This window comes from Megalops cyprinoides, chromosome 9, assembly GCF_013368585.1.
Source record: "Megalops cyprinoides isolate fMegCyp1 chromosome 9, fMegCyp1.pri, whole genome shotgun sequence".
Lineage (NCBI taxonomy): Eukaryota > Metazoa > Chordata > Actinopteri > Elopiformes > Megalopidae > Megalops > Megalops cyprinoides.
Window position 1 is genome coordinate 29451898 of NC_050591.1, and position 21868 is coordinate 29473765.

General features: G+C 40.2%; 1 protein-coding gene across 1 annotated transcript; it reads right to left on the reverse strand.

Annotated features, from left to right (window-relative positions):
- Window positions 1-234: 234 nt before the first annotated feature.
- zgc:64002 (uncharacterized protein LOC393330 homolog) lies at window positions 235-1843 on the reverse strand. Its single transcript, XM_036537460.1, has 3 exons — window positions 1562-1843; window positions 1255-1462; window positions 235-731 (listed from the first exon to the last, which is right to left on the reverse strand). Exons 1-3 carry the CDS (start codon window positions 1722-1724, stop codon window positions 305-307), a joined length of 798 nt encoding a protein of 265 aa, XP_036393353.1. The 5' UTR covers window positions 1725-1843; the 3' UTR covers window positions 235-304.
- Window positions 1844-21868: the final 20025 nt, after the last annotated feature.

The window sequence follows — 21868 nt, forward strand, 5'->3', positions numbered from 1 at the left end:
AATGGGATGAATCCATGCTTAAAATAAAACTGACATCTTAAAAAATTCTATTTTCAACCTCAATGGATACACATAATTACTTCTGGGGGGAATATAAAGTAATCCATGATACGTACAGTACAGTTCAGACAATGCCACTGATCTTGATCCAGCACTCACATAAAGAAGCCAAAAGTTTCATCTCAACACTAATTTTTACATTAGAAGTCAAACGCTTCCAATGTCTAATATATTTCAAGCAAAAGCCAGTACATCTGTCACTCTGATTCATCTTTTACATAGGAAAACCCACAATGAATCCCATTTAAATTGATTTCTGAGCTACAAGATGAAAAATTGCATCAAAATCAGACACCTCGTTGACCCCATCGTGTTTCGCAGGCAAGGTGTTGAACTGCTGGATGGAGAAGCCCAGGTCCCGCAGTGTCTTCTCGATGAAGCTTTGGCTGAGCTTAAGACAGGAGAATCTCTGCTGCCCCACCATGTAGAAGGTTTCTTCCAGGACACCCGTGATCACTAGCGCCCCACCAGGCTTCACCAGGGCTGCTAAGCTTTGGACAGCCCGGCGGTAGGTGTCCAGGTCCTTGCAGGCCGCCTCCAGACACAGGGAGGTCATCACGCAGTCTGCAGGCTCGAACGTCACAGGGTGGAAGGGGTTCTCCAGCCGGACATCACACCTCAGTACCTGCTTCACTGTCCTCCGCAGCCTTTGTGCCACCTCATCTGGTGTTCTGTCATGCCAGTAAAAGTCAGAGAGTCTCGTCAATTTGCCTGCACAGTGCTGTTAGTTCCTAAACACAGTTCTCACAATGGATGGACCACAGTACACTGATCGACTGTTGACTGAGGCCTATCCACAATTCAAATTAAGCATAACAGCAAATCTGCACGTTAAAATTCCATGTTAAAATTAAATTTAAATGTAATTATCTGGTGTTTCTAATTCAGTATGATGTGAACAGTTTCTGTTCCCAACATTGATTTATACTGTATATAATGGCATCAGTATTTATAACAACTTCCATTATATAACAACAAAAACATGATGTAACATGATGTATACTTCCATCTTAATAGTATTGCACAGTGCAATGTTATTTACACTGAGGGGGCACTGTTTGTAGTTAGATACATATGTACTGTATGTATCTATAAAGCACATGCACAGGGGATTTTGTCAGGGAATGCCTTTGTATTCTGCCCAATTCTCACAGTACAACACAGACACTAGTCAAGCAGTAACCCATCCAGTACCTTTTTCCCTCCAGCTCACAGACAAACTGGATGATGGCATTCCAGTCCAAACATCCCTCCTCTTGTCTCAGCCACTTCTCAATCTCCCGCCTATTGCTGTCGGCAAAGTCTGACACCACAATTTCTTCAAAGTACTCGCAGGCACTTATCAGGCTGTGGATTGTGGGTCCAGTTCCTACTTCAATTAGCCTTTGGCCCCTGAGGTTTCCTGAAATGTAGGAAACCAGAAGGCTTGTGACCAGGTTAACATTAAAGGGCAGAAAAAACATCCTTTTCACCGTATGCCCATGTCAAGCGTTCAGCTTACCTGCTGAGAATGTCTTGCTCAGCTGATGTAGCTCAAATGGCAGATAATCCTCATCAGGGTGGCCTTGCGGAGAAGCGTAGAAGGAGTCAAAGTACGCTCTGGCATCAAAATGACTCTGATAAAACTCTCCTTCCGTGAAGATTATGTGGGCTGATTCCTCCATCGATGTATTGTGTGGTTCTATATGCCTTAGAAAATGCTGGAGCGAGCGACTGTGTAAGCCAGAGACTAAGAGTCATGTAGTTTATCTCAGATGGCAGTCATCTGCTGGTGTTTTCCAAAGTCACACAACTTCCTGTATATGCGTTGCTCAATCTCAGAGTGTTGCAATCACTTTCACTTTCAAGTTTCACAGCGTAAGAGTGTTGTACAGTACATGTCTGATCATGATTAGATAAGGCAGGCTCTGGCAGGACTGTAAATTGCCCATAGCTGTTTTATTCCCCTTCATTGGGTGAAAACAGAAGAAGAAATTATTCAAACCACATTCAGAGTCTGTTATCACTACCTGTTGTTAACACAAACAATTTCCTTCAGTTGCTTAACCGGGGGGTCTGCTTTTATGAAACAGAAAAGTGTTACAGAAAAGTGAAACAGAAATGGAGAGGTGTGGAGTCAGATTCCTTTAATCAGAACACAACTCCATAATAAAGAAATCCTGTTTTCTGACTAAAGGAGAAATCCTGAGCTGTCATGCTCAGGCTCTGAAAACCAGCCATTCTAAGTGTGTGTGAATTTGGGCAAGGGTGGGGACTGGAGGGGATTACAAATAACAATAAATTGCCATTGATCTGAAATTTGCAGTGAGAAGTGAGGATTGGCATATGCACAAAATGTTCAATAATTGAATTTATGTGAAAGAAATATCACTCTGGTGCAAATGGTCTTCTTCTTTTGCTGTTGTGTGTGACTGTGTGTGTGTGTGTGTGACTGTGTGTGTGTGTGTGTGTGTGTGACTGTGTGTGTGTGAGCAGATCCAGTTTCACCACATTTTCTCTTTGAGCAGGCAGAGAATGCACTTCCAAAACAAACTAATTCTGTGCATCCTGCCTCAGTCAGTCATATTCAAGCATCTGTGTCCCAGTGTGTGAGCACTTTTTTGTGTATGTGTGTATGCAGTCACTATCAGCCTAATAGATTGAACATAAAAAATTGATTACATTTTATTGCTTGTGGTATTGTGCTGTAAAATGTAGGTAAATGTGTATAACTGTAATATGCTGAATGTTTTCTGTTCTTTGAAAGAAAGAATGCTATGTATTTCATTTTAACACTACAGTCAATCCTCATTTTTAAGGCAAAATGAGTCAAAATGAGTAGTATACTTTACAAAAAATCTGTGACCTCCATTCACACCTAAATGACAATATCACTTTTTGTTGCACATATTATTGGCACAATGAGGCTTTTACTGAATTTCCTTTGTACCCAAAGCACTCATTAGTAAAAAGTTACTTATATTTTGATCACCAATGGGTCCCAGTTTAGATTTCATTCCAGAGTGTATTTTTCAGCAGAAACTGGTGCTGCTAGGGAAATAATATTTTACACACCAAGGCAGAAATATTTGATTTTCATTTTATTTAATCCACACTGTCTCTTCTCCTCAGTATGTTTGTCTAAAAAAGGTCTAGACACCTTCTGCTCCTGACACAACATGTTCGGGTTTTGGATGATGGGTGGGCAAGACGATTTGAGATGTATTGTCAATGGTAGGAAGTAACGGGAGCAAAATGAAAAGACTGACATGTGATATATACATGTACATTACAAGAACGCCATCTTCTGGCAGTCAGTATGTAACACACCGTGTTTCACCAGCAGGTTAATACCAAAGGTTCACTATCAGAAAAAAAAGACTATGTACTTACTTTGCTACTTTAAAATTCCCTTTATTTAACCGAAATCAAAATTCCTGAAGGAGAAGTCCTTAAAATTTTTAAACCGACTTCTTTGTTGAGGCAGTGCAGAACTTACAGTCTGTTGTCTCCCTTTGATAGGTTGTCTCTGGTAGCTATACTGAAAATGAAACGTCAATGAACTCCGACAAAGTTTTGCCTGCCTGTTCGCATTCGTTGTCATAATGTGACGCCTCTGTAGTCCTTCACAGAATCACCGACTTTGGAACGCTCAGTCTCTCATGCATTTCTGTCATTGGTTAAAGACTGTGCTAAGGCTCAATAACGCAGCGTTTTCATCTAGAGAAAGTGTCTGTCTTCCTACCACGTCCATTGGCATTTCGCTAAGATGCATTTTTTAATGAAGTGTTTTACGACCTAGGTGCCTTGGAAATTAGAGAAATAATTGTAAATAAGAGAAACGTATTTAAATTCTTTTAAAAAAGCATTTAAACTCTTTCATTGATGATGCACAACTGCTCTATTGACAACCATATGAAATGTCGTGCAGGTGAGCAAACGGTGATCCTTATGAGTGGATTGTTTGATTCCTAGTAGTTTTTAAGCATCCTTAGTATAGAAATTATTCTGTTCCAGTGTTTTGATGACTATAGGCACTTGTTTCTCATATCAGTATTTTATAAGCAGCTGTAGCCTATTTGTGCGTTGTTCGAAGCGCAAACCCTGCTATACAGCTGACACCTGAAACTGCTGGAAAGAAGACAAACATTTGTAGTGTTTCAGTCGAGTCTCTGCCCGTGACGCGTGTCCCATGCAATTCCCGTATTCTGGCATTTGGTGCATTGCCGCAGCCTGCTGTGCGTCGGTAGTATTTGGCCTTTCAGACTCTGCAACTTCACAAAAACCACATCCATGACACGCGCCCAGGTGCCCAGACTGAAACCTCGCACCAATGGAACATTCCACTGATTCAGATTTTCCTCTGGGAGACCCCCCTGCCGTATTAGTCTAGTAGAGGGATTGTTCACAGGCGCAAATTATATGCTAGGTGTTTATCTTTGCAGGAGTTAATGTGAAAATAAGCTAATAGCCATACAGAATTTGTTTGAACAAAATGGTTGAGGGAAAATAGTTTGAAAAGAATAAAAAGAAAATGTTTTGATGAGCATAATGAAGTAATTCAAAGCTCTTCTTCTTGGAAATGTTTTGCAATATGTATTGAAACTCTACAAAGCATGAAATCTCCACATGGTCCTTCTTTGATCTGTTCATTCATTTCAAGAGATCATGTGTCCTGCTGTAGTTTTCAGCATATAGCCTCCATAATAAATCACTTGTGTGAATGGGTTCAAGCTACTTTCATCTCTTTGCTCCCATTAAGAATGCACTCAGAGAGGAACTGTTACAACAGCAATAATTTTTTAATGAACAGACACCTTCAATTAGTACCTCTGATGCTGTGTGTGTTATCACCACACTGTTAAAAGTAGGGGTTGGTAGTATTCGTTGGAAATTTTCCCATGTGACCGGAATGGTACTACAGTCATACAGGGCAGTAATTTGCAGACAGAATCTGCCTCCAGCTTAAAACATGAGGACACAAGGTCTTTGATGTGAATTGTTGCTTTTAAACATTCATTATTTCCATACCTGCCAATAAACCACAACTATTTAACACAGTCGATACTGATTTATGTGATGCTTTGGTATTTGCTCAGTCTTGTGAATATGGCCATTAAGCATACCTTGTGCATGCATTCATGCATGCAAATTAAGAAACATCTTTCAAATGAAACTTTAGAGGCCCTCCATGTGTATTAGTATATGTTTGTCAGATTGGTATTCAGGTCTTTAGAGTACAGTACAGGAGCTCAGGCACAGGATCATATCAGAGCCATACAGGGTATTTCCATTTCCAGTGTTTTGAATTATACCAGCTGCCCATTAGTGACAAATGAGTATTATCCTTTGCATATCTATATATGGATTTTACTCTATATACAGTAGAGTGCATCACTCAGTCTAAGCACAGACACCCATTTTTCATGTAGGCAAGTAAAGACTTCCAACTACATGGAATCACTGTATCAAATTTCTTACAAATCACACCAAACAAAATTTCATTGTGTTGTGTTTCAATGAATACAACAGCAAAATTATCAAAATGTTTCATCATCAAATGAACAAAATTTTGAAACCCAACAGTAAATATACTAAATAAACTGTTATTTTCAAGCAGTTAGGCCCTGTAAAATTAAAGCATTGCTTCCCTGCACTGCTTCACAGTTAAGCCTAAAGTCCCAACAATGTTCTTGGTGAGGTGGGCAAAACAACCTAAAGACCAGGATTAGCGGAAACCGCAGCAGCCCAGAATGGCTGAATGGTTCCTGACTCAGAGGAAAGAGCGAGGAGAGGTGACGAAAGGAGATGTCAAAGATCCATTATCTCCCTCTGTGTCTGGATGATGCTGTCACCTGTCTCACCTCCATCCAGCACTTCCCATTACAATAAAGAAAAAAGCCAGAGCAACTAGTCTCAGTTCAGCTGTCAGCAGCTTTTGTAGTGGTAGTGTTGTGTGTATGTATGCGTGTGTGTGTGTGTGTGTGTGTCTATGTGTGTGTGTGTGTGTGTGTGTGTGTGTGCGTGCGTGTGCCTGTGTGTGTGCGCACGCAGGAGATGGGGAGGTTAGTGAAGGAGTGTGTCAGAAGAAGCACGCTGGTGAAAGACCTGTGTCAGAGGAATCACACAGCACACCTTTGGGTCGTCTTCCAGGTAAAGAGCACATACTCTATTAAATCCTCTATCTGTGCATCAATAGATAGAGGAAATCACTGGCTCCTTTTCTCACAACACCATATCACAGATATACCTGCCAATACTGTTAGGCAGACAGTATCTCAAGTCTGAAAAAAACAGCATTGCATGAATTCCTTTAGGGTCTCTAATAAGCATCTAATTCCTACGGTCAAGTCTAGTGGAAGAGGTTTGACTTTGGGATAGGCGGCTTACTGGAAGATTAAGGCTAGATTCAATTACAGCTGAGCGCAGAAACATGAAAATGTTTCTGGGCATCCCCTCTATTGCAGGGACATCAGCCACCCCACTGTGGGATTGTCACTCTGCTGAAGTCATTCTCAAGCTCACTGACCACTGATGAGGTCTTCATTCCGGTCTGCACTCTTGCTTGAAACAGTCCAGTTCTCAGTGCCGTCGAGCCTGGCTGCCTCCTGAACTCAGATGCCTGCGTGTGCTAATTCCCTCCCCATAGATTTTAAATAAAACATCAGGTAAATTGCAGATATAAAATATTAAAAAGGTGTAAAATGGGTCTTGTTTGGAGAGGCTGAAGTCAGCCCACTTCAGTCAGATGCCAGACGTTTTGGTGTTTGTGTAGCCGAGTTATGTATTTTACTGTGATAAACTGTATTTTTCTGCATTTTTTGTGCAACTTTCCATGGTTCACTTGCTCACTATTTCATGTAATGAATTACAAATATTCTGTTTTATAGTCTATTTTAATCTAAAAAAGTGAAGGACATTGCTTTAGTTACAAGACAAACAAATCCTTGACAGTAAAATTCTATTACAACAGCATCACTCTTTGTAGAGGTGATATTTCATGCCAGCAGTTTTGTGAAAAGACCCTGCGTACTCTGCTATTTGCATGCAAATATATTGCTTACAAGTTCTTGGCAGGGAAACCCATTCAACGGGGCTTGTGTTGTGAAGGTTTGACCCAAAAGTGTCATGTTCTGAAGAATCCATTGCATGTGCTTTAAAAACAGATTTTAATTGAGAATTTTAACTCTGTATTTGAAAGTTGTGGGCAAGTTTCCTGTTTACACACAGCAGACATGATGAACTGATTAGTTAATTTTTTGCCATAGAAGGGCCAGATTATCCTTCACACAACTTTGCACATTTCAGCCAGGGTCCGTGTGCCTGCCAACATAATATTGGCCCCAACCTGGTTCCTATAGCAACCTTCAAATGACCAGACTAAAGTAGCACAAAAATGTAAACAGAACCAACTTTGTACTTCCTTGTCATTTATTAAGCAGTTTGCCTAGTACATTTTAAGACCCAGAAAATAAACACAACTGAGACTAAAGCAAGTATGAGGCAAATGGTACTTTTTCTATAAATAACAAGCATATAACAAGAAAATGAAACAGACAGGAGTGTATGAAAGCTCTGTGAAAGAGTATACATTCAATGATGAGGTATGGTGTGTTGAAACTGTTGAGAATTGCATACAAAGAGCTTATCATTACATCTGTTCACACAGGGCCAAACAATGTAAGTGGTTGGTGAAAATGGAACGAAAGCACAGCATGTTTCAGAAAGGGTTAATAGACTCTTGAGCAAGGACTTCGGCTTCTCTGTTCAGCTGTGTGATGTCGTTTCAAATTCAGAGTGCTTCGCTGATGCATCCTGCAGGAACAGCCAGCACCAAAACTCCTCGGCTTCACGTTGGAAAATCCAACGTCCAAACAAAAGAGAGTAACAGACCATGAGCAAATCCCTGTCAGGTTCTTCATCCAAATCTCTCTCTCTCTGTCTCTCTCTCTCTCTCTCTCTCTCTCTCTCTCACACACACACACACACACACACACACACACACACACACACACACACACACACACACACACTCTCTCTCTCTCTCTCTCTATCTATCTCTCAATACACTCCCTCTTTCTATTCTGTTCTGTCTTTATACATAAGGATGCTCCCAGTTGAAGAGTAATATCCACCTTAGATGTACCAATTCAATACAATCCACCCTGGAGTAACATCTATCTCACTTCTCAAAGAAAAAAATACACACAAACACAAAACAAATACATAAAAATGAGGAATTCTTATAGTTAAATCTAGTGGAAGTCTCCTGTGAACTCCTGCAAACATCATCTTGTGACCAACAGCCCCTAAGGTTACCCCAAAACAAAGAGTTAAGATGATTCCATGACCGTAAATGAATGAAACCCATGGAGTCAACTTACCGCTCTCTCCGTCATTAAGCAATTTACTCCATTTCTCTTTTGCAGAGTGTTAATTAGTTGCGACCCGTGGAGCGGGCGTTCAGGTTAAGTGCCTCATGTTCAAAACTCATCAAAAGAGGCATGTCCTGCAGGGCTTCTCTGCAGATTTGGCAGAAACAGGATTAAGATTTGTGGCCTCCTGACCCCGAGGTGACTACGCAATAGCTTGAATGCCCAACACCTTTTTAATAACTTATATAAAAGCTGACCCCCTCCAGTCCCCTGCAGTGGTCAAGGTAGGTTGTTTCCTATTTGAACTGGTGTAAGAAAGTTAAGTTTATGTTGTAATTGTCTCAATATCTCTTTATTACACAGTTCTCCTGTGTCCAATTTTAATTAAAATGGTCTTTCCTGCATAGCTACGTTTTTGTAAAGTATTTGAAAATAAATGGAATTTGTGACTTATAACTGCATTTTTTTTTTTACCTGAAAGGGATCTAACAGCCACTTTTGAGCAATTCAGTGTGGGCAGCCCAAAATGCAGTACATTTGCATTAAAACATAACAGCATGCATGTTTCTCCAGTGACAGATGCTATGCCTAATAATGGTTGTAAATCTCCTTGAAAGCCTTCTGGCTGTCAGATGCGTACCCCCAACTGCAAACTCCTGCAAAAGTAGCACACCAAACATTCACCACAATTTTTGTCATTGTTTTTTTGACAGGGAACAGCTTTTTCTGGGATATCCTAAGAGCCGTAAGCATGTTCCTCTGCTTTCTCACACATCTCCTGTCTGTGAATTACATGTCTGTTGTGCTTCAACAGCAACAAATATAAGATACATCTATGAAAACTCTCCCTATTTTGGGTCTCAGCTCTGAAGTGGCACACGTGCCAGTTGTAGGAGGACCTCTGGAATGTATGAAACCAGGGAAGAAGGATCTGAGGAGGGAAGGAATGAAGAGTTAAAATGTAAAGGGTGGAACATCTACTCATCTCAGATAAAACTGAGGGACTATACGCTGATGGCTCTGAGGAGGACATGGGGGGAAAACCAGTTAAACCTCAGCGCTCTGTGCTTGCTTGGATCAAGCCCAGCTGCCTGTGGTCACTAATGATTTATTTGCGCTAGACTCTGCAGGAATAGGGCAACCAGTCGTCTGATTTGGCCATGGCTTTCGGAGGTGAACGTCAACACAGCAAGGCCATTTCACACTTCTGTGTTAACAAACTCTGCTCCAGCTGACACAATGTGTGGCTGCATGTCAGTGTGTGAGCTGCTCCACAGGACTACTGTGGAGCAAACCTGGGATGTGTGAGTGTTCGAGAAGTCATTATTTCTGGAAAACCTTTGGTAGTTTCAATGAATCTGCGCTTCGAGGACATCCTGGTACAGTCCATTTACAGGCATATTTAGAGCCTTATCAGAGGCTGTTTTCTGTTATACCAATACCTTTCTTTTTTACTGAACCTTACTTTCTGTCACATTGTGACCTTGCTTGGAGTCAGCCTCATAACAGTATTCAATATTCCTATTAATACACCTTGTGTGACTGTGATGAATGGTAGTATACTTGGATTCCCTTGTCTAGTCAGGTTGCACAAGTTTACTTGTGGTAGGGCTTGAATAGTGTCATGCTCACTCTCACTGGTCTGGGAGTGTTGTTAGCCTGGTCTGCCACTGTTGCTCATTCAACTTCAGTGGATACACTTCTGTTCTTTTTTGCTGGAGGTTGCTCTGGATAAGAGTGCCTGCTAAATGAGTGTAATGCAATGCACTGACTAGCTGGCTTGTTAATTTATCAAAAAATCTGTGAAAAATTCATTCTAAACTAAACACTAACCTGTATGCTAAATCTTAACTGAGGTTGCATTTACCAGTTGCCTGCTGAGCCTGCAGTCCAATGAGTTGATGCCTTCTACTTAACATGTCCCCTTAAATGTTGGTGATCAGGTTATACACATTCCTCACAGCAGGGGGTGGTATTGGGCAAGAGTCCTCCAGTCATTGGAAAGCTTTAGAAGTAGGTCATTAGGACATAAGCTAAGTTCTGTATCTAAAACCAACAGTGCATACCACCTCCAGCCTTTAGAACATTATCAGCTAAATATAATTTATGACACGATATTGACTGTTGTAAAACAAAGATTATTCTGTTTAAGTAGGACATTTAGCTCCTATAATTGCCATGCTATAGGGATAGACCCCTGAGCTTTACCTTTGGGACTTCTGGGAATGAAAGTATGACTGGATGCTGATGTGCCCAGCCTGCTGAAACCTGGTGGTTATCGCTTGGTCTTGGCGACAAGGGTTAGTGAGTTGTCCTGTTTGCAGGGTTTTCCGGCAGTTTCCCAGTTCACCTGGAACACCTGGAGGCACTCATTCAACACTTCAAACTTGCCTCACGTTAAATGCCATCAGGAGGTTACCTTCAGGCAACACATGCATTCAATGAATGCGTTTGAGGGTAAATATAAAATAAGCACATCTTGACATTTCCGCACATAGTTGAGTGTTGCAGAGAGACAAAGCTTTGTTAAATACCTACAATGAAAAAAGACACTTTCTGCATAACACCTGTTAGGGGATGACAGTACCTCTTACTTCATATCACTCTGTGCATAGAACACAGTAGGCATTCCAAGGGTTCTCTGTTTTATTAAACGTTCTCTGAAAAATGTTTGCCAACATATCCCTTTAATTTCAAGCATCATTAAGAGAAAGAAGCCCCCCACCCATCTCTGCCCCCACACCCAACCTAGGGACTCTGGCTGTCTCTCGCTGTTTGTCATAACTACGCTGGGTACCCACCTGTCACCAAAATTGTTTTTGGCTACTTTCTGAACATGCTTCTCAGCCATTCCAACATGGGGTGTGCATGATCAAAGGAGAGCCTCGGCCAGTGAAGAGATTAACTAAAATAGCGCTAATGAGATCAGAGGGGTCCAGAGCAAGCTTGCATTGCCACTCAGTAGGGGAAAAAGGCATAAAGCAACAGTAAAAATAGATGTGATAAGCTGGAACAATTGTAACAGTCTAATGACAGCTAGACTACATCTGTGGATCTGGTGCCAAAATTACAGCAGTAGCTGCAATTGAACAGGAATCTTGCTCAGCGTATATGAAGAATCAACATTCATGCAAATTAATTTTACCTGTTTTTAATTAGTTATTTGTTATCTGCAGCATGTTACAGCTAAAACACCTACATAAAATACATAAAGAAAACCTGATGTATATCCATATACATTTGTATATACATCTGCATTACATTTAATACAGTTAATACTCTTAATCAATATTTCCATGATGTGGCCATTATGCCCACGTGAGGAACTAAGTTATATAAGCCTTCACATTTTGCTGATACAAAAATAGAGCTTGAGTGAAATAATTACTTCTTCTTCTTTTGTTTGTTTGCAGTACTTCTCTATTGCATCACCTTTTTTTATTTTTCAGTGCTGAAAAGATATCAAATTCGAGGCTGGTGTTCAAGAAATATCAGAATTCAGTAACAAATAACATTGACATGAAATAGCTTGAGGACAGATTTTACAGACTTCCTCCAGAGCTGCTGTTCCACTGTCTGAAAAAAAAAGGCAAGAGGTTCTGTGAAAATGTTCTCACAGATTGAGGCTTTGCTGTTACAAGCAAGTTTGCTTTACCAACTTCTCATACTGGGTGTCAGGACCCAGACACGGCACCGTGCCCATCTCTGCTCAATGAGTCCTTTCCCTGCTCTCTGCAGTCATTACAATTTATCTGGCAGACTGCTTTGTTAAATGCCACTGACTATTGACCCAAACCAATTTGGTTTAGTGTCACAATATTGATTATCTCGCATTCGGGTTTAATCAAAGACCGGTGCTCCTAATCAGGGAAGACACCAAATCAGCAGAAACAAGATGAGACGGAAAAACAAACAGAGAGAGATGGTAATGAGAGCAAATACGTGACATCCTGACATTTAGTAAATCAGCCCCGCAAAACCCACCTCCTCTCGTTAATCATTATTCATTACTGAGGTGTTTCTGTGTTGTTCTCAGTAATTTTATATAAACCTGCTGAAGGTTCTCTCAAGTTTTAATGGCATACAAAGATACAATCTGATGTATACATATTTACCTAAACAGTTTCATTTTTACCACGTATACTGTGCACATTTCTGAAAGCTAGAACTTGTCCTCTTCAGACTGTGGGGTTTAGCTTCCCTTAATGTAACAGAATGCCAGGGAAGTCCAGGTGTCAATTCCTTTAAAGGCTGTCTTTTTTCCTGTCCTCACAGACTAGCCTTTTGGTTGGAAGACATGTAGCTAACTTAATTCATTATTGTAGCTTGTACCCAGACACCTAAAGTGAAACCTCAGACAAAGCATATTTACGGTAATGCACTGCAGCATAGACTAACTGAAAAAAGAATGATAAAGACCTCATTCTGCCCAACCACCACCTCCACCTCCACCAGCCAATTAACCTTTGCCCACATGTCACCACCCAAACCACACCCATAAACACATGGGACACAACAACAAGGGGTGGGTGGGGGGGGGGGGGGGGTGTCACGTACAAGGGGCTTAACATGAGTGCCTAAAGCTACACCAGCTTATGCATGTACACAGTGTTACAATATTTTACTTGTTTATGAAACCCAATGCATTTCAATCAATATTTGCTGTCAACCATCAATTAACTGTAACAGATTAATCAATTACCTGTAACATCACAAATATACACTTGTTTATACACACCTCAGGGACTGAGATATACAAACTGGGAAATACACAGATTGTTCAAATTCTGGCACAAGCCTAGACAGAACTTTCCAGAGGATTAAATGCAGAGGCTTAAAACGATGACCCCTTCAGCAATTAAGGACCTTTGACCCGTGGATAATGCCATGGGTCAGAGTGTTAATTGTAGACATTCCACTCCATGACACCTCAGATTGCAAACGTCAGGTCGAGCCTCCAGCGAGGAGACAAAAGATTAAAACTGAAAGCACCTCTGATACATACAGACTTGAGCTCATGTCCCTACAAAGGATGGAACAAGAGACCCATTGTCTTTTACAGCATGGCTCTCTTTAGGATCTACTCTCATTGCCCTGTCCTCACACCCACTTGACAAGTGATGTGATTTCACTTTTTAATCCTGATGTTGTCATGACTTCTGTGTGGGTTTGAAACTGACTTTTAGTACCCTGCGCTCACATAATGTAGACACACGTTGTACATGCAAAAGATTCCCGCAAACTTCGTTGTAAATGGAAGTGGAACATATGAGGCCATCCAGGCAAGTATGTTCCTTTTGGTGCGATCTTCCTTTTTAATGTGCATTTGCCCATGTCAGACTCTCAGCATGTTGGTGCTTGCAGCATAGTTTCTTAGATGAACCTTATTTCTGTTGCATGGAGGAGGGGGATATTTCTTGCCTTACAGACAAATTCTTAGAGCAACACATATTCATGCTGTGGAGATTCAAAAATCACTTATTTTTCAAGTGAAGGCATAAGTTGTCCATTTTGCCATTATTGTGTCTGGAATCACCAGATGAAAAAGCCAAATACAATTCCACATATTTTTTCTCTGTCTGAACCTTTCAGTAAGATACATGCACTTCCCAAATGATATACAAAATGTTAGGAGAATGAGCATGTGTCAGAAATGATTTAAAGTTGAGAGTATGGTAATAGATGTCCTCCAAGAGTGTTAAAAAGGCGGGATTTTTTTTTCTTGTCCAAAGTACAGAGGTAGTTTTTATTTATTCATAATTGCAGGGCGCATGTATGAATCCACCACTTTGGTGAGTAGGCCCTGATTATTAGTGGAAAGTACCGGCTCAGAGGGCTAAAGCCTGGGAAAAGAGCTGAAACAGAGACTTCTGTACAGGAGTGATGTAGCATAGTGCTAATACAGAGGGCTTGTAACCCCGTGGAGACTGATTCCCTGGTGGTCCCTACTGTTGTGCCCTTGGGACAGGTTCTTAGCCAGAATTGTTTCTCCAAAGTGCATGTGTATAAATAAGTAATATCTAATTTAATATCTAATATCTAAATTGTTAGCTATGTACATTACTCTGGATAAAAGTGTCTGCTAAGCAATTCGAGGCAAAATAAGCAGTTCAAAGCATTGACAATGTACTTTCTCAAGCAACACAGCTAAACACAGCTAAACAGAAACATTGTTTCTGATATAACTATTGATAGCTATAAGCATCTACCTAGAGACTTCATAAAGATGGTATAAAATATAGTGTATGCAAAAAGTTATTATTAAATACTTAAAAAAATGTTGCAAGAAAAAATATAACACAAGCTGTCATGCCTAAAAGCTGCTGAATACTTCAATACTTCCTTTTTGACCCCTTCATTGTTTATTATTTCATTTTTTTTGTATTTATTAGATATCTTATAAAAAGAATCAATACACATGATTTTTTCCCTTTCATATTAAAATAAGAAAAAGCAAGGCAACTGTCAGGTGAGACACCTTGAGAAAGGTTAGAAATACGACTTGAAAATCAATTGCAATCAACCTCAGATATGCTTGGCACTGACAATGCATAAGAGATACTCCTAGCTCTGTCAAACTGAGTACTCAGCACTTGGAAAGTGTAAATAGACTGACACTTCCCAAGTGTGCCTGAGGTGAATGGAAACACTCGGTGTGTCATACTCAGGAAGCACTTTGATGGCAATAAGGCTTATGATACAGCAGACATCCGGGGTGGAAAATACATCTCACACACGGTGTTTATGGTAATATACCCGGATGTGCAGTGACGCCAGCCTTGAGCATATTATTTTACATTTGACAAGTTGAGAAAATTGAAGTTTTAAAGGCAAAGAAAGAGAAGCTGATTTACAACGCTTCAAGGAAATGTGTGATAAGCAAAAGGGGAATAATTGTGGACTTCCAAATACACAATGAAATATATGTGCAAATGAATTACTGAACAAGGTAGTGACATTTTTACTCCAGCCGTACAATAAGGACATCTACTGTGAGGCTCAGCAAAGTCCTGTTGTTATAGAGTGCATCGTATGAATGCTTTGTGCAGAGCTCATTATATTCTGCAAGTCCCTGCCATGAACAAAAGACACAAGGAGAATGAGTAATGCGTAGCAGATTGTTATACCAATCATTCAACAAAAGCATTTTAATAGCTCAAGGTATGGAATTTCTGACAAGCTCTCTCTTGTGTGTGCAGTCTATAAATGCTTTCTCTGTTCCTGTTATGCTATTATTATATTTTTCTGTTTTAATTCGTCCTCCGGCAACATCCCTTTCAGCAACTGTGTAATTATGCAGGAAACTTTTAGCAAGATGTAGTTTCACTCCCTCCCTGACATTTATTTTAAGAAGACCGCACTGTGCTTAGCCCTCACACTCCCCCTCCCTCACAGTTAGAGGATTACAGTAACAGACAGACACTGTGCTGGCAGACACTTTAATCAATACAATGACTGTCTGCATTCTGGTGGAGTTAAAGCAGTATTTTTAATGACCGGTCTTGTGCGACTCACCAAAATTGGAAACTCTGAAATATTTATGTGGGACATGTTGACATCGTCCCACTATTTTAGTATTTGAGGTGTAACAAATGCAAATGATACAAGTCTGTTGAAGATGACAGAACTGATATTCATATATCTGTTTGTGTATATTTTATAAATAATTTGATTGACCCTCTAGGAAATGAAACAATAGCAAGTCAGAACCTCTGTTTTCTATCTTAAACCATCCAGGCTATAGCTGAAACCCAGAAATTGGCAGCCACTATTGTTGTGTTCTCTTATTTCATTCTCGCCCTGCGTGTGCTATGCCTGAAGCCACTGTTGAAAAGAGCTTTTCATCTTCTTCTTACTTTTATTTTTCCACTGAATTGTGCACGTGGTCCCGGGCACTGCTTGGCAATCAACTACTAGTCCGTGTTTATAAGTAGCTCCTGACAGACGGGCCCAGAGCGACTGCCCCTCTATTTGTTCTGGTGCAACTATACAATTCAACAACTGTCGGCTGGGATATCTCAGTAGACGCAGGCCTATAGACTCACACTAATCCCCCCAACCGCGTTCCCAAAATCCCGTCCCATGTCCCCAACGGCAGGGTTCGCAGAATGCAGGAGTCAGCGGAGGGAGGTGGAATTTTGCAGGGAGGGAGCGCCGGAGACACATTCCACTTACGCCTCTCTAGCTGGTGACATATTAAAAAAGTAACCTCCGTGCACACTTACAGCACAGACTGAGCGCCTAATACGACCCCTACTCTATGCTCACCACTGATGTCATGCAGGTATGCACATAATGCATCAGAATGGCCACATCTAGCTCGTTTTTTTGAAGAGCACTGTAGATATTAATAGCGGATCCTCGCTAGTTGCAACCTGGCAACAGTGAGAAGAGGTTATTAAACGTAACACATATTCCTGGGGTGTCCTTTTCATGCCCCATGCCTTTTAACAGGTAGATACTTGTTTAGCCCTTATGTAGACACGTACAGTAGTCCTTGTAGTTATGTTCTTCTTGCCTGCTGATTTTCATGGTGTTGTAATTATTTGAAACAATTGCAGGGCAGGTGTGACAGGGGGATTTCTCAAAAGAAAAAAAAAACTGCATCAACTTTTAAAAGTTCATACCAATTTCATGCATTTTTGTGGTATTATCTGTGTCCTGAAAAAAAAGTTATTTTTTTATTTCTTTTTTTTTTGAAAAGCAACATCAGAGAAAGAGTGGGAGACAGAGAGAGAAAAAGGGGGAGGGAGACTGAGTCCTCAGTGTACAGATCGCACCCGCTGGCAGGTGAACAGAGTCTGGGGAGAGTCTTCATGACTGGGCTAGACAGGCGTCTGAGGAAAGCGCTTTGTTTTCTGAAAGATCTGACAGCTGGAAGTTCTTCTGGATGAAAAAAAAACAGGGTAGAGTGGAGCACTCAGCCAACAGAACAGGACCCATGAACAAAATTATAGATTTATGACTTGAAATGTCAGTCAATGATCAATGACAAGGTGGCTATGAATATCTCAGATACCAACAGACAAATTCATTAATATCATATTTTGAATGCAGTTGAGATGACACATACACCACTGCCCGACAAAAAACTGTCTAACAGGAAAAAATTGAAATAGAGCTACAATACCATATAAAGTATACCAGAAATACTGCCGTGGAAATATTTTTCTCCATCACTATTGTGCATCACTAAAAATGAGGTCTTCATTTGACTGCTGTAAAAGGACACCTTTGAACGTTGGTTGCTGCTTTACCACACACCCCATTTTGTTTCCACTTTTTCAATGTGAATGTGATGTATGGGCTACCGTATTGTTTTGTTGTCAATGTACTTGTCTCTCAACCAAAAAAAGAGGTATGCCAGGCACTGCCCCCATGCCCTGAAACATGCTGACTTGGGGTTGCATTCAACATGATATAGGGTCAGTGCCACACACAACATTGAACAACCAGATGCTGTAACACCAATAAAGATATTGCGCCAGCTACACCATTTGTGTGTGCAAATAATTTTGTGCGCATAGTGTGTACGATCAGTCTGAGAACATTCTGGAATTCATCAGTTTGTTCTTAATTGGAATTGCTCTTACGTAAACTTGAATTTTACAACCGCTGCCAACCACTTGTACCACCTACGGAAGCACACAAATTTAAGCAAGATGATGATTTTTTTCCATTCTGATAAAATCGTACAGTACAACTATCAAATTTATATATGAACAAAATGACATTTCAGTTTCAGAGTTTATACATTTAAAGTTCAGGATTAGAGTTAGAGTTCATTATTTAAAAAATGTGATTCAATTTACAGTAATCAAATAAATATACCAAAAAACTAATCTAATAATACTGTAATTAACTTACTTGTCAAACTATAATTGTGGATCTGTTAATACAGATACTGTTAGTGACAGATCTTATGTGGTGAAACACATTTGAAAAAAATAATAAAAGTATTTTTTCCTTAGACCAATTTTTCCCTTTCTGCAAAATTTCAGCTTAACCTACAACTCTGTAGTAAGAATGTTCCTATATGGGATTGCTAATTACATACAACATGCATGAACATCAAATCTGAGAACAGTTGCTATTCACCATCATATAAGCAAGAGTAAGAACAGAAGTGAGTGCTTCCACACATTGCACACATTTCATGTATCCGACGTGACTTTTTCTTATGCACTTTTCCCAAGAACACGCTCATCCTTACAAACAGTTTTGAGACCCAAAGTCTTACCAAGAGTGTCCTGACTGAACTTTTACAGGACCTTCCAGAGTGATGAATTCAATTAATTTCTGTCTTGGGTCCATGAATATGTTTTCAAAATGGCAACTCCAACATATTTTTTCACGTGTTAACAAGGAATTAGAATAGACAGCCCAGGGTTGAACAAACTCACTTTTCATGAAGAAAATACAGTCTTATGTTCCAGCAGGCTCCACCATATAGCGTTGCTCAAACATATTATAACCTTGTTTTAGAATAATACATAACCCCTGTTTGAGAGTTACTGTTGTTGACAGGTGTTTGTATTATGTGTCCCCTAACATAAAACACTTACTTCCTGTGCACAGACGTCCTGGTCACTCAATGAAATGCTATGTATAGCTTATCAGCCACATCATGCATTTAAAATAGACCTGTAGTACTTTTGGCCTAAATTCCTTACAGCCTCACGGGCATCTTAGAGCTAAAAGTAAAAAAAAAAAAAAAAAAACAAGCAAAACTGTATGACACAATAGCACAGTATGACAAAACATTACATGATTTACTAAAGAGAATTTTAGCATTGAATGAATACCACCAAGAAAGAGAAATACATGGGAAGTTGGTCACTCAAATTGAAAGATCATTACAGTCATTAAAGTTGTGCCATTATTCTACTAATCGAGTATCATGGTCATTCCGTTAAAAGGGTTACTTTGAGAGGGATTATTTTGTATTTGGGAACGCTGCTCAGATTACAGTATAATTATTTATATATGTATTCCCAGTGAGATATGAACTATGTCTAAGACTTAGAAATGATATCTTAATGACAGGCTGTATTTTGGGAACTGCGTAGGCAGTGTGTTTATGAGTATACTTATGTTGCGGTATGTAATAAATGTATATAATGAATAATCACAGGTGTCATATTATTCTGACATCTTTCAAGTGAAACAGATCACAGAAAATGTCAGCCAAAAACAATATGTCTAAAAATTACATGGCACGAGTACTTCAGGGCTTCTTTTGCCCCAGGTGTATTGTCATTCTAATGTCTGCTGCTGTAATTCTGCCTAGCCCTGATGACTCTCTAGTGACACAGAACAACTTCAACCTGGGATTCTGTGTTTGTTGTTGGGAAGCCATTAACATTTTCACAGCATATGCTGCGGAACCAGTGGATGTTGTTGCATATTTTGTGCCCTATCTTTTCTTATCAAAATTCCAACTCAGCTTCACCAATGAATGAGCCTCTGGTTCAGAAGAAGTCCTACCATGCCTGTCTTTAATCATTTACCTGTGTGTGCTGTAGTCTTGGAGTCTAAGAATGTATGTACAGGTCTCATTCTGGTATGACAGACACGAATAAAATTTGATAAAAAATATACAGAGATAAACATGTTGATTTTTTTTCTCTCCAGCTCCCTGGTGCTAGGCAATTATGTATTTCTATCAACCACTGAAGTAATCAGCTCTTTGGTATCCATTATCCAAAAAATGTAAAATAGCCTGATAGTGGTTCAACTCTGTCTGGCAAATGATGTCAGTTATCACGCTTGCCAGTGGGTAGTTCGGGTTTAATTCGGATTATTTTTAGCCATATTTTCTGAAAATTCTCGGGAGGGCACCGCGCAGCTGGGGTGTTTGAAGTTGCTCTGGCGGACAACCTTTGCCTAGCGGTGCACTCTGCGAGAGCAGCTGACGGGCCAGCAGCAGCTGCTGCCCGCCGAGCTCTGCACTTTGCAGGCTTTTTGCACCATTTTGCCCAGGGGAAAGGGTTATTTACGCCAGCAATAAAAGAGAAGGAAGGCAGACCTTAAGCCGAGCTGGTGCTTGGTCGTGGCACTCTGCTGAAATTGCTTTGCATCCTAGTTTGGCTGTCTTATCATTCATCCCACTGTCAGTGGAAGTGCTCCCCCTCTCCGCATAAACTGAACTTATTTCTTCAATCTTGCGCTTTCAGGGTCCATCTCTCTCATTCTTTCTCGCAACTAATGTTACACATGGCTTCAGTGAAGAAATGGATGTTCCAGTTAGATTCCGTGAAAAAAGAATTTGCCCATCTGTGGAAGTCCTTACAGTCATGAGATCAAAAACTGGAGTTAATCGGTTATGTTTTCCTGCGCTAGAATTTGTACGGACAATTTGAAACGCACCAAGGCATTCTAAAGCATGATGTAACCTCCTCTTTATAAAAATATAGATCTATCTGTATAGGAATTGGTTATGATCCAAATATTGTCTTTATTAGACAAACAAATAACAGAATATAGGTAACGCACAATTAAAATATAAATGAAGGCCTGAACCAGTGTTAAAATTGTGTGTGCGCCACAACCCATTCTCAGCTTATGGGATCACATGGGGCTCATGGGGTATGAGATTGATATGATAGGTCTACCCCACCACTACTGACCCACTGAGCATCTTGAAAATATACACTCACTCTATCTACATATACAGAAATAGAAAGAGAGAGGAATGGATGAGGAATGGATGATTTATTTTTCTTATACAGTACTGTACCACGAGAGGGAGCCAAATTATTTACAAGACATGTCCTCCATAGGGGAGAACACTAGGCTACTGTACACTTTTATTGTCATGAAAAGATGCGCCTGTTTTCATTTCACATCTATGGATAATAACCTGTAATTTGAAATTTTATTCATAAGTAGGATACGTTATTTCACTTCAAATATAATGTAACAATATACTGTGAGAGGCGTGTTGCTGTCCTTCTCCAGTTTTTAAGTACTGCATAATACGTTTACACAGAAGGATGCTGTACAATGTTCAGCAAGCATACAGTGTGCCCCGCTGAAATAGTGCCATGCAGACATGCCTCTTGTAAATAGCTTCATATCTGTAAGTATTTGCAATTTTCGTAGGCATTTCCAAATAGATCATTATATATAAATTTCCGTTTTCGACCAATCACGTATAGCTCAGAGAAGAGTTTCATTTGTGTCTTCATTTCGGGTATTTTTTTTTTAATTTTCATTCGTTTGTTTCAACGTTAAATCCCTGGACTCACCTCAATTCAACCTGCTACAAGTCGTCCCCGTGCATTGGACTGTCCGTGTCGCGCTCTCTTCCTCAGACTGACATCATTCACGTCCATTTACAACCTGACAAACGCATTCCACCGTGAATATCATCCAATCGCCTGTAAAAGAGGGCGTGATTTCCTTACTCTCAGCCTGCAAGTGCCTGAAGTTTATAACTCAGTGTTGGAGCT

Coding starts and splice junctions, on each gene's coding strand:
- zgc:64002 (XM_036537460.1), bottom strand. CDS start 1,724: ATGGAGGAATCAGCCCACATAATCTTCACGGAAGGAGAGTTTTATCAG. Junction 1,463..1,561: donor GAGCAAGACATTCTCAGCAG/GTAAGCTGAACG, acceptor CCTACATTTCAG/GAAACCTCAGGGGCCAAAGG. Junction 732..1,254: donor TGTGAGCTGGAGGGAAAAAG/GTACTGGATGGG, acceptor CTGGCATGACAG/AACACCAGATGAGGTGGCAC.